General features: G+C 35.4%; 1 protein-coding gene across 1 annotated transcript; it reads right to left on the bottom strand.

The window, feature by feature from the left end:
- Positions 1 to 854: 854 nt before the first annotated feature.
- On the bottom strand, positions 855 to 12,842 carry LOC127801373 (methylmalonate-semialdehyde dehydrogenase [acylating], mitochondrial). The gene is made up of 19 exons (XM_052336407.1): positions 12,591 to 12,842; positions 12,370 to 12,467; positions 11,675 to 11,746; positions 11,402 to 11,563; positions 10,603 to 10,681; positions 10,366 to 10,520; positions 8,731 to 8,794; positions 6,741 to 6,820; positions 6,460 to 6,525; positions 6,024 to 6,074; positions 5,742 to 5,893; positions 4,407 to 4,497; positions 4,153 to 4,233; positions 2,244 to 2,321; positions 2,091 to 2,126; positions 1,949 to 1,992; positions 1,781 to 1,859; positions 1,312 to 1,402; positions 855 to 1,203 (listed from the first exon to the last, which is right to left on the bottom strand). Exons 1-19 carry the CDS (start codon positions 12,613 to 12,615, stop codon positions 1,091 to 1,093), a joined length of 1,617 nt encoding a protein of 538 aa, XP_052192367.1. The 5' UTR covers positions 12,616 to 12,842; the 3' UTR covers positions 855 to 1,090.
- Between the last annotated feature and the right edge of the window lie 241 nt (positions 12,843 to 13,083).

The following is a 13,083-nucleotide window of genomic DNA, read 5'->3' as shown; positions in this document are numbered from 1 at the left end:
ATACAGATTAAATTAATTTAAAAATATAAATATAAGAATATAATCGAAATAATAAAAAATTTGAATAACCACATAAAAAAAAACATAAATATATAAGAGCAAAAATATGAATTTGGTCTTCATATGATTTACAAAAAATTGTCTCAATTCTCTTTTATTTTTACTTCAAGATTTGAAAAATATTATATCCACAAATAAATTTTACATACAATTCTCATAAATTGATGCAACACACAAATTCATAATCATTCTATTCAAAATTAATAATAATTCATAATAATGAAAGAATTCATTATTACTTTTAAATAAAACTATTAGAAATTTATAAAGATTATTTATCAAACTTACCCTCCCCCACTAATTTATTGGTAGTTTTAATTAATATAATTTTATAAAATACAATTTTTATACAGAATGGTTATTGTTTGTAACGTTCCCATTTCAAACCAAAATATCCATTAGGTTGATTCAAAATTTAAATTTCAGCCGCTTGTTTGAACTTTTCCCTTTGCTTAAGGTTGAGTTTAATTTGTCTTCTTAGAAATGGAAATGGAATTTTTACAAAAAAAATAAATTATTTAATTATTACGAAATAATAAAATGATGATAAGACTTTCAATCACAAAATAAATAAAAAATTTATTACATTTTTACTCATATTTTTGTCTAATTAGATAATATCACAAGTATAAATTAACTCTTATCCGTTATATATTTAATTATCACCGTGTCACTTAAATTAATTTGATTTGAAAATTAAATAAAAAGTTAATTGTATTCAATATTTTTACCTAAAAAAAAAAATTAAATATAATTTTTTATTTTTACCATTGCATTCTTATCAAACAAAACAATGGAGTGAAATAGTCCCATTTCCTTTCCCTTACCCTTCTCATTCAAAACTATTCCATCCAACCAAACACAACCTTAACATTTGTTTTCATTTTCTTTTTTTTTTTTTTCACAATAGTTCAATATGTTACTTTTTTTCCCTTAATTTTTACAATGAAAAAACAAGATCTCCATATTAATTTATTAAAAGGGTTTATAACTTCACATACACTGAGTGAAGTTCCAAATGGGAAAGCCGTTAAACCTTCTGGGAGGTGGGCATTGCCAGAGATACTCCAGAGCCTCCAGGTGAATCCTTCCATTGTTGAGTCACAGTCTTCAACTGAGTGTAGAACTGAACTCCGGCTTTGCCTGCACCAAATAGGGAGAAAATCCAAATTCAGAAACACACAAACTTTGATAGCTCCCATCCTTTGTGTATACTCACTCTACTTTGAGCCAATCAAGTACGTTTCTTACCGTAGAAATTGAGGTCCCCTGCGAAAGACGCCTTTGAGCCGGTAAAAGAAAAGAAGGGCAAAGGAACTGGAATGGGAACATTGATTCCAACCTGACCCATATCCAGTTGCTATTAGAGGTTTGTACACAAAGGTGCAATTAAAAAACTTGGGGAAAATGCGAGACTCTTAGGTATCACTAAGGGTTATAAAAGCCTTTTTTAAAGGCATGTAATTGATCCCAAATAGTGGGATTAAGGATTGATATTTTGTCGTCGTATTATGGGGAAAGCAAGAAGAAACTCACATTCATACCTTGTCGAGTTGATTTGGATTATTTTATTTCTCAGTATCTTATCTAGTATACTTTCAGATGATGTAAGGCCAATATGCATGGCAAGGGGATTCATTGCTAAGGGTTTACCTCCCTTTTGCATTCACAGCTTCTGATGATACTAAGAGCATGATAAAAAGTGCTCATTAGTTATTACCTGACCAGCCTCGATATCGGTCTGAAATTTCCTAGCAACAACACCAGATGTGGTGAAAATAGAAGCCCCATTGCCATATCTGCAAGAGGATACTCGAACATAATAAGACAAATCAAAGGTTGAATAGCCAAAATTGAGGAGAAAAGATGAGTCGTGTTAAAGAAATACTTGTTCTTGTTAACAATGTTCATGGCCTCTTCCAAGCTGTCAGCCTGGAAATAAAAGGAAAGCGAAAAATCATCCAAGTGAGCCTCCACAATTAGGGAAAACAGTTTCATTAAAACAGGAGGGGGAAGTTATTAAAACAAACCTGCATGCACACTAGAACAGGGCCAAAAATTTCCTCCTGTGTTGTTCCAGATAGAAAATAGTTAAGTTACGCTAAGCACCGATGGTCAAACCCCATCTAGCAGTCAAAATTGAAGATTGTACATGGGCCTTTGCAAATATGAATTTACGATACCTTGTAACATTCCATATCAGCAGTGACATCAGACAAAATGGTGGGCCCAACAAAGTTACCTTGCTCATATCCCGGAACCTATTTTTCATCCATGAAAAGAAAAAAATAGTTTAATTATTTTTTGGTCACTGTAAGAAGAGGGAGTGGGGAGGGAAATGATGAATATATAATTTAATAACCAATGCGAGATTTAGCTGACCAATGATTAATGCTAACTGGTTTTGGGAGACTAATGCTTGTCTTGTCCAAGAACAAGTTTAACCACCTTGAAGTAGAACATGGATGGGAGGAAAAAAGGGCAAACCTAATATTGTACTTGGATCATCCTCAGGGATTTTATGTGATCATGTTTAGACCTAGTTTAAATATCACTCTTATTTATAGGTTAAGAGTACTTTTGAAAGATTTATCAACCAAAACTTTATCAGATTTTAGTAGTTTATATATTGTATGAATCATTTTTGTGTCAGGAATAATCTTGTTGGTTAGCATTTGTTAGTTTCCAGATTGTAATTACTCCTAGTAGAATTAGGAAAATTCGTGTATACTTATCCATTCTTACCGTATATATATTTAAGAAATAGGAACTTGTGGGAGATTTTGAATTTTTTTGTAACAAATCATGCAGCCTTACCCTGTGTGTTACCCATGAAAGAAATATAGGTGACATTCTTATAGTTCTCTCTTGTCCTCCTAAGGAAACACTATTCTTAGGCTCTGTCACAACCCACAGTAGTGCCTACCAGTTTTGGTAATAAAACTGTTAAACTCATCAAAGCCAAAAGGCATCACTAAACCTTTACTTTTTAGCCATTCACTTATCTAATAAACTTTTACAAACTTTTTTGTCCAGAGAATTAGTGGATAACTCTTGAACTCCTATGGAAGCTCCTATTTAACCAAGTTGAAGTTCACCCTTTTTACATGTGGGAGCCCTGCAACACTTATTTTATCTTTATAACCCTGACCCTGGAACACAGCTAATCCCACAGTAGTGCCTACCAGTTTTATCTTTACAACTTACCTAAATGTTTGAGAAGGAAATTGATAGGCCCCCGGTCCATTGGACCTACCAGAGGCGGCCCAAGGGGCAGGGGCAAGGGGGGTAAAGTGGGTGGGACTTGCATAACAGCAAGCCGGGGTGGAGGGTAGTAAGGAAAATAGCTGGTTTGTGTGTAACAAACCAGCATGTGCTGCCAGAGGCAATTATGCTGAGTGGGATGGGGTATAAATAAGAGAAAGAGAGTGAGAGAGGGGTGTGGAATTTTGTAGAAGGTTTCTGGAGAGTTGGGCCCTCTAGAACGCCCTGGGTGTTTTTTTTTCTTTTCCTTCTTGAGCTGTGTAAATTTCCAATCGGAATTGAGTAGTTCAATAGAATTTCAGAAAATTTGTTGGTATTCCAACAGAAATCCATGCAAAGTGTGTCAAACAAGTGTATCTTCATCAGTAATAGTAACACAAGTTTGCCAACATTTTCTGTTCTCTACCACCAATGACACTTTCTATGCCTCAAAGCAGGTTCTGGACTGGGAGGATTTCTATTTTGTACAATGCATACCTGAGAATGGAACTCTTCATTTCTTTTTACAAGGAAGAAAGGCAATTTCTAGATATCAATATATGCATACATTTCTGTGAAAGGTGAGGGTGTGGAACTGCATATGAAGATGGATCAAAACCTACTTCAAACATAGATTGTAGTTATGAACTTAACCAGCTCACAGAATAGCACCATCCATTTTATTCTTACCTGAATTTTATCATATTCATTTGTAGAAATCTTGAAGTTTATTGCAATATACAGGTTAAACACTCACACGATCAGGGTATTGAATAGGCAATAAAAACAAACCATCCAGAATCAGGCAATTAAGCAGACAGGTGGAAGAAGACATATATAAACACATACCACAATATCTCTTCCATCAAGCAATAGTCTGGCACCACTATCAACGCCACTTTGTATTAGTCTGCATACTCGTTCCTTTGCCTGTGGAAACAAAAGATTTTTAAAGCAAAATACAATTATTCAAAGATCTCAAACCAAGCAGATGAACATGTAGAAAGTGAGGAGAGTTGAAGCTGCCACTTGATATGATCTATCCTTGCTCAACCAATCTGGCAGTATAGGCATGCTGATAAAGTTCTGAACCATGTAAGCACCTGTTTGCTAATCACTGGACCAAGGTCTGCAACTGGATCTGTTCCAGCACTTACTTTAAGTGCTTTAGCACGCTCCACTAGCTTATCTTCCCTGAAAAGGTGATAACAGATGCCTAAGTTATTATTATAACAACCGTTGCAGAGTCATCCATTTGAAACTAAGAAAATAATTTCACTTAGCATTAGAAAGGGAAGCCATTTATGTAGTATGAACAGAAGGACTAAGAAACAAAAATTTCTGTATTGCAAGTATCACTGAGAAGATGAGGTCCTGTAGCTTCATACGAGGTTTCTGTTGAGCAAGCAGGGCCCTGTATGTATGAAGATTTGTCTTCATAGTTGATGCCCTCTGTACCTGTCAATGGTGAGCTGAGCTGCAGTAGGCTGAAATTTTATATGCCTCATAATTTTAAACAGATCTTCTATAACTATAAGTAGAATCCTAAAGTTGGAGAAGCCACTTGGGTTCTACAAATTTTAGAAACACAACTTCAATGCTGGAAACTTTATCAAGACGCAACATCAACACCAACACCAATTCCAGTTCATAGAAAGCAACATATGTGATCTACTGAAAAGCTGAGTATAATAAGGTCTTGAAAATTGAAGAAGCTGGTGGAGCTGGTGATGGTTTAATTACCAGGTAACCATAAGATGATGAAATACGATCTCAGTTGCAATCCAAATCAAGATATTGATCACGGGGAAGTAGCTAAAGCCAAGTGGAAATTTGGAATATGGTGCAAGTTCAGGTTCTGTGACATTCTAAAAATGTCTGCTAAATTGTTGGATCTTCTGATGCCAGAGTGATATCCTAGACGGAACCAGATGCATGGCATCCTACATGAAGAGCATAAATTGCACATCCAGTCCTGGACTTGACCTGTTAATGTAATGTGTGTGCCAGCATGTTCACAGATTGTAGTGCAAAATATGATTATTATTTCATTATTGAGCTGTCCAAGTATTTTTTATTCCTCCTTAATACAGATATACTTATGAGGCCAAATTTGCGAATCTCATGGCTGAATTGCAACGTAATTGTCAATGTTCATATTGCAAATGCAGAAGTGGGTGCATATCCCAATGGCTACCAAGTAAATTGGGTTCTCTTTGTTCTTTTAAGGCTACAAATGCTACTGAAAATTCCTTGTTATGTACAAAGGAAACCAAGAAGGTATTGCTCCCTATTAAGAGTTCTCATCAAGGAACCTTTAAGAAGCAACCTACATGACAGAGAAGATAGTGGGGTGTGCAGAACAAGACTGAAGCTACCAACAAAAAGATAAACTGGATCAAGAAATTCAAATAAACAAGTAGAATGCAACACGATACCATGCTTTGGAGTTGCCCACGAAGACCACAGTGCTGAGGGCCATGCACCTTTGTCCTGCAGCACCAAAACCAGCGGCAACTAAAGCATTTATGGTAGCATCTATATTTGCATCAGGCATGACCACTCCATGATTCTTGGCTCCCATATTTGACTGAACACGGATTGAGTAACTAATCAATTATCATAATTTTACTTTCAAGTATTGGTTGCTGAAAAAAAAAAAAAAAGCCTTTGCATAGGAGAAAGATGAATGTAACAAAAAACAGATTACTGGTGCTAACCTGAACACGTTTTCCTTTGGCTGCTGCCCTTGCATATATGTGCATCCCAGCCTATGTAGAGAGGAAGATCAAGAAAAGGCAACAATAAACCAGAAATTAAGTATAGACAAGTAATGCATTTAATAAGCTTTCATAAGATGAAAGAACAGAACTCACAGGTTAGACTCAAAGATTTGATCATGTGCGTAGAAAAGTAATCTTTGTACTAACATAGTATAGAAGTACAATGAATCAGAAGAAGTCAATCATACATTAATTTACTCTAGTGAGCCGTAAATCCACAACAACCAATTATATACCAAAGAAATTCATGCCACTCAACACTTCAAATATCATGTCAGAACTTGGAGCTGTTTCATACCATATTTGAGACACCTACTAAAAGAATTTTCTTAGACAAACCGCTGCTAGTAATAAAAATCAAGGTGCTTCTTACCGTATTTGAACCAACAAATGAAATAGCTCTAATATCATCATCATCACAAATAGCATTGACAATGTCCTGCCCAAATCAAGATAAAAAATGGTAGTAGACTTCAATTAGCCAGTTGTCAGACAAAATATCTAGTTATAAAATAGTGCCAAAATGGAGAGCCATCTCTTCAATCATTGATAAGACGTTACAAGCTTCAACAGATCAAGTGAAGAGCAAAACAATGTGATGAAAATATCAATGCAAACAAAAGTTGGCAAACAATTGTTGGAAATAACGCATACAGTGGTGCCATGAACAATATTCAGAACACCATCCGGTAAACCAGCCTCCTTTGCTAGCTCTGCAAGCATTATAGAAGCCCCTGGAAAAAATTGAAGTGGAGGTGAATAAATCAACTTCTTTCCATTTCTTTTATTGTTAGGTCAATTTCTTTCCATGATACTGACAATGTGTATATCATGGTATAAAAAGTTATACATCCATGACCAGACCAGAAGCCTAGATGCTTGCAACAGATACTAGAATAAGTCACATAGTAGAAATCGTTGCAGAAGGGGGTGAATTAAAAAAAGGCATGGTAGACTTTTTTCTCTTTCTGTCCTCCTGCTCCCCCCCGCAAAGATTGAAACTTTCATATCCTTTTTGATGAAATAAGTGAGATTTGGTTGCAGTGATTTCATAAATTTGACAATCAGAAAGTGCTTGAGTCAGAAATCAGTCTAATATTTATTAATAGAACCCAATCCAGTAGATATTTTCTAAAATATAAAAAAAAAGGCAAGTCAAGATGCAACCTAGATTGTTAGTCAAATGATATTTATTGATCTGTCTCAACACATTTAGTCAAAAGAATCTACTTGAGCTAATCTCTTAGGTTAAAATTTCTTTCAGGGAAATAATAATGTGATATAATTAATTATTGGGGTAAATAGCATATACAACTAATAGTTGGAATGGTTAATTACATAACATGGTCCTCGGATTGGATAAAGAATCAGATTACATATGAAATAGGAAAAAAAGTAGCTACACTCTTTACATGACTCCCAAGTAAGTCTTGTTTGTCATTTTATCTGAGAGTACAATAACAACAATAGCACAAGCCTTAATCCCAATAAGGTGGATGGTTACATGAATTCTAGACCTTGGACAATCTTTCTCCATGGCCACATCCTCTATAAGGTCACTATATCCTATGTGAAATCTAACAATTTCCCCACAAAGTTTTTTTTTTTTTCTTTCATTCTTTTGTGGTCTTCCTCTACCTCAAATTTGTTAAAAAATTCCTCCATTCTCTTCATTCATCTCACAAGTACTAATAAACTTTTCACATGTCCAAACCATCTTAATCGTGTCTACTACATCTTACATTCAATAAGGGTCACTCTAACCTTGTCGTGTACAATTTCTTTCCTTATTTTGTCTTTTTCCTATGGCCACGCATCCATTGTAACATCCTATCTCAATTGCACGCATATTTTGCACATTTGGTACCTACTGTCCCAACATTATGTCACATAACAAAAGCATCTTATAGTTATCTGATAAAATTTCACTTTTAGCTTTAAAGGGATTTTGTAATCATGTAAAATGTTGGATGCACTTCTCCACTTTAATCATTCTGTCCTGATTCTATAAATTTGATTTTATTTAAAATTATTAGAAAATATATCAAATGGGCAACTTGGTCATTAAATCATTTACTTCAATAATAGTACAGTACTGATACTAAAAATAACATATACTCCATTGCATTAGATAATACACTCTTATCAGGTATTTATGGATGGATGGATAGTTCAGACCTCAATAACCCAAAAATGGTATAAGAGGTTAATGCAGGAGTCCAATCCTACTGATATTAGTGCTGAACAGAAGTGGCCTTAGAGGTTTAGTAAGTGATAGCCTAAAAAAAGACCATCAAAAGTATCAAAGAACAGAAAAATCCAAGGTAAAGATAATAAAAGTCAATTCTCATGCATCAACATTCTTATTATCTCCTTTACTTCTGAATCTTCAATTATGTGTCAGTCAAGCTACCCTGTAAGTTTTGTCAAAACCAACACCCAAGTGTTAACTTTAACACACACACATATATCAACAACTGTAAATAGTTATCATGAGCCCATGCCCCTCATGTGCTGCTTCAGATGCAATTCTCTTCAGGGTGGGGAAAAATGATTTTTGCTCCAGAAATAATGTATTGCAGCAATACGAGGAAAATGATGCCCTAAGAGTTACAAATTAGATGTCACAAAGCAGTATAATTACCTGGATCTTTCTCTGATGGCTTAAGAATGAATGTATTACCACATGTAGTTGCAAGTGGAAACATCTGTAGACAAATACAAATTAAACATTTATCAAAAAGTTATTTCCTTATTCTGTATGTACGTTTTTTACTGAAGAAACTATGTCAAGCACCACAAAACCACGGGAGATGATATTATGTGAGAGTTAAATCTTACTGGCAAAGTAAAATCATTGGCAAGAGATCCTTGGTTTTCCATTATTAGGAGAAAATCCTTCCAATTTGACTCGTATGTCAACAAAAAATGCAAAGTTGGCGGATTACCTTGTCATTCATTCTGGGGGGTTACCAGGGAGTCATTGAGCATATTTCTCTCCTTGTTGGGGTTTCCTGGATATCACCACCCAAGATACTACTTTGATGTTGGAGAGGGAGACAAGTAAGATGAAAAGGACACTGCGAGATGTGTTATCAATTTACTTGGCGTGACTTTTAGCAACAGTAAAATTGCTCCTTTGGGACCAACTGGAAGATCATAAGTTTGAGTTGTGAAAATGTCTCTTTGTAAAAAAGCAAGGGGAATCCTGCTTAGAAGTATGACCCTCCCTTGATCCTCGCAAAGTGAGAAGCCACGTGCATTGGGGGAACTCTTTTTTTTTTTAAATAAGCATTTGTGGGTGAGCCTTGGAAACAATGGTAAGGTTCTTTCTTTGTGACTGAGAGGCCACGAGATTGAGTGTGGAAATAACCTCTTTGCAAAACAAGGATAAAATTGCACATGAAAATAACTCCCCCTTGACCCTGACAAAGTTGGGAATTATCCCTCTTATGCACTAGGGATGCCTACTCATCCTTTGAAGATAAGAATTTATCTATGATACAGTTTCTTAAACAAGTTAAAAGGTGATATAGAGTATGATTCTTTCAGTTTGTACTTCAAAGTCATTCTCTTGGCATCTCTCTTCTTAAAAAATTTACTTGTGGAAACTAAATTAGAAGCATAATGCAAGAGATAGCTATCTGATGATATCATATTTACCTTATGCCAGTGATGCTCAATCTCATTTTGCCTTATTATTGGATAAAAACTAATCTTAATATATTACGCAAGAGACTTGGTTGCAAAGGTTTTTTCCAAAACTAAGACTCCTACTTGGTTACTTCAAAGAACAAAATGACAACCAATGTGCCAACAAACATATAAGCCTATCTCAACTTGTATTTTGCTCTATGTGCAAAGCAATGAAAGAGATGGTCATCCTTGCTATCCTAGTTCTAGCACATTACTCCTCAGTAAGCTCTTATTCAGAATGGTTTACCAGGATCACTCCTTGAGATCTATAAAGTTAGTATGAGTTCTAGTTCTGTAGCTTACTAGCATAAAAAAATGATGCGGATTTATCCTCATTAGCCCAGGTAATAGCTTACAATTCAATCTTACTGAGGCCAAACTCTTTCTAATTTATGCAACATTGAAGAAAAAAATAAAAAAGCAAGTCATTTCTCCCCTTTCTCCATTTTACCTTGTCCATATTTTTTTTTGACACTCCTTGCTTTTCTTTTCGTCTTTTTCCTCTTTTCATATTTATAATATTGTCATGATGTCCAAGAAGGAAAGAGAAATCAATAGAAAAGAATGATGCGGGAAGCCTTACCCACAAGGGAATCATTGCTGGGAAGTTGAAGGGACAAATCCCAGCACAAACACCAAGAGGTTCTCTGACGCTGTAGGTATCAATTCCATGTGATACATTAGGAACAAACTCCCCCATTTGCAAAGTTGCCATTCCGCAAGCATGTTCCACCACCTCTACAAGTGAAAAAGCAGAATTTAAGGAGATGACCCTTATCACCAACTTGTCAGAAGAAAGAAGCACAATAACACCGACAACCTAGTCCACGGAACACGTCGCCTTGGGCATCCTTCAGTGTTTTCCCTTGTTCAGTAGTAATATTCACAGCAAGCTTATCCTGTGGCAAATGGAAATAAGTCCTCGGGTAGTCATTATTTGTGTAAAAAAGTCTGGTCATAGTATCATATTGGCCCCGTTTGTTGCAGCTTAATTAAAGAAATTATAGCTTCTAACTTCTTAGATTATAGCTTCTAAAACTTAGAATAAGTTATGAACTTGGTTGTTATAACTTCTCAAAAGTTGTAGTTAAACAGTTGTGGTGTTTGATACCATAAATTGTAAAATAACTTATTTTTGTATAATTGTCCATAATACCCTTAATAGTTAGAGAATGATAATTTAAAAATTAATTAGTGTATATGTATAAGTTTCAAGTGTTATGAAAAAATTAATTAGTGTATAAAGAGAAAGGGAGATGGCGAGAGAGAAGAAGAGATTTGAAAATGGAGATGGCGGTGGAAAATAGAGACCCTTGATTGCGTGGACAGAAAAGTAATTATTTGTTAAAAATAGGGGTAAAATTGTCAAAAAAATGTAACTGTTTAATCAGAAATTGTAGAAGTTGGGGTACCCCAGTTTTGAAAAAGCTAGCTTCTACCCCTTCTAAAAGTTAGTAGAAGCTATAAGCTAGAATTCTAAAAGTTAAAACAAACACTACATACCCACTTTTTTGAAGCTAGAAGCCAAAAGTTGCAGCTTTTAAGCTGCAATAAACAGGCCCATTGTAATTTGTGTAAACTGTAAAAATCAATACACTTGATAGTACCAACATGCTTACCATGTCTCTACGAATAAGCTCTTGGAGCTTTAGCATAATGCGCTGTCGGGTAGTAATTGGCGTACTCCGCCATGAGGGAAATGCTTGCTTCGCTGCAGATACTGCAGCTTTAAACTCTTCATTTGTTGTTAATGGAAGTTGAGAAACAACTTCTTGTGTTGCCTATAAATTAAATTCCATGGAATTAGATAAACAACTGAAACTGAAAACAACAGATTATTTACAACACTATAAGAAGGGAAAAAGAAAAAATAGTTCCACTTTAACACTCACTGGATTAATAACATCTATTAATTCAGATGATTGTGAATCTGCAAAGACGCCTCCAATGAGATTTGGAACCCTCTGGTAGCATAGGAACAAGGAGAATATTAGACCATTGCAACTTCAAAAACAAAGAGTTAGCCACAAAAAAAAAAAAAAAAAAACGAACTTCAAAAACAAAGCAGTCTTAATAGGAACAAGGAGAAAGAAATATGGAAGCCAATTCAACTAAGGCATATATCAAAAGCTTGACTGCTATGGCTGGAACTTTTACCAAGTTAAAGAGAAATAGGATTACTTATGTGTACTTATTGGAACCAAAAAATGATTCTTTTAGACAAAATATCCAATCCTTTTCCTTCAATCCCCTCATTTGTTTTCCTACCTTCGTTCTTCCCTCTACTTTTCTGTCCACAAATTCTGGACATAGAAACAGAAAATTTACAACAAAATGAAGAACTTAAAAAAATTAACTTTTAGGTGAGCAAATTACACCATAGGACAGGGGAACAATCAAAAAACGCCTTCTTCCTATTTCTCTGTACGTCCCTGAGATCTAAGCAAGCAAGCAGAGAAGAACCGATACAGAATCAAGCTCACACGAAAATATCGAGTAAGATAACAATAGTATATTCCACTTCTCCACTGGACGAATTCATTTATTTCGTGGAAAAAGAGTTCTCTTAGAAACAAACACATCTTACCGGAGGATTCCGGTGCCTCCAGGACGGTTCGGCTGCGGTGGAGAGACGATAACTGCTCAGAGCAAAGATATGAGGGCTCAACGACCCCAAGCTCCTTGCTGCAACACGCATCCATACACATACAAACGCAAAATCAAAGGATTCGAATGTACAAATTAATCAATTATTGAACAAACACACACGCACGCACGCCCACACACACACACATCTTCTCATAATACCTCTTCGAAGTGAGGACTGCAACATCTTTGAATCTCAAGTGATTCTCTGATCGAGACCAGACGATGATCAGTAGGTGCAAAGTGAAGTGTGATTTTGTTTACAGCTGTGTGTGTGTGTGTGTGTATATATTATATATAGGGTGTAGCAGTTCCAAATGTTTAAAATTGGTTTAATTTGTAATTATAGCTCTGCCACTGTCACACCGCCGCGAGCAGACGGCTAACGGTGGCCGGCCAAGCTCCGGGCGCCGGTAAACTTTGCATTTCCCCTTTAGGCTTTGGTTTGGATAGGGATACGGATGACCACGTGCACTTGCCCATAAATTATTTCTCATTTTGTTAATAAATTTTACAAAGTTCTATACTAAATTAAAAATTAAAATATTGGCAAGTAATCGAGCAGAGGAATCCTAACATTTTTCATGGATCAATGGCATATTCATAAATAATTTTTATAAATTAATATCACGCATGGATTTATAATAATTTTAAA

The sequence above is a fragment of the Diospyros lotus genome, chromosome 5 (assembly GCF_014633365.1).
Source record: "Diospyros lotus cultivar Yz01 chromosome 5, ASM1463336v1, whole genome shotgun sequence".
Taxonomy (NCBI): Eukaryota; Viridiplantae; Streptophyta; class Magnoliopsida; order Ericales; family Ebenaceae; genus Diospyros; species Diospyros lotus.
The sequence above is the reverse complement of the archived record's forward strand: the minus strand, read 5'-3'. Positions and strand labels throughout refer to the sequence as shown.

Bases quoted from the DNA above. Each gene is read 5' to 3' on its own strand.
- LOC127801373 (XM_052336407.1), bottom strand. From the start codon at position 12,615: ATGTTGCAGTCCTCACTTCGAAGAG. The intron at 4,234-4,406 runs GTGCTTACATGG...TTGTTTCCACAG, and splicing joins GTCCAGTGATTAGCAAACAG to GCAAAGGAACGAGTATGCAG. The intron at 2,322-4,152 runs GTATGTGTTTAT...GATGAAAAATAG, and splicing joins TTGATGGAAGAGATATTGTG to GTTCCGGGATATGAGCAAGG.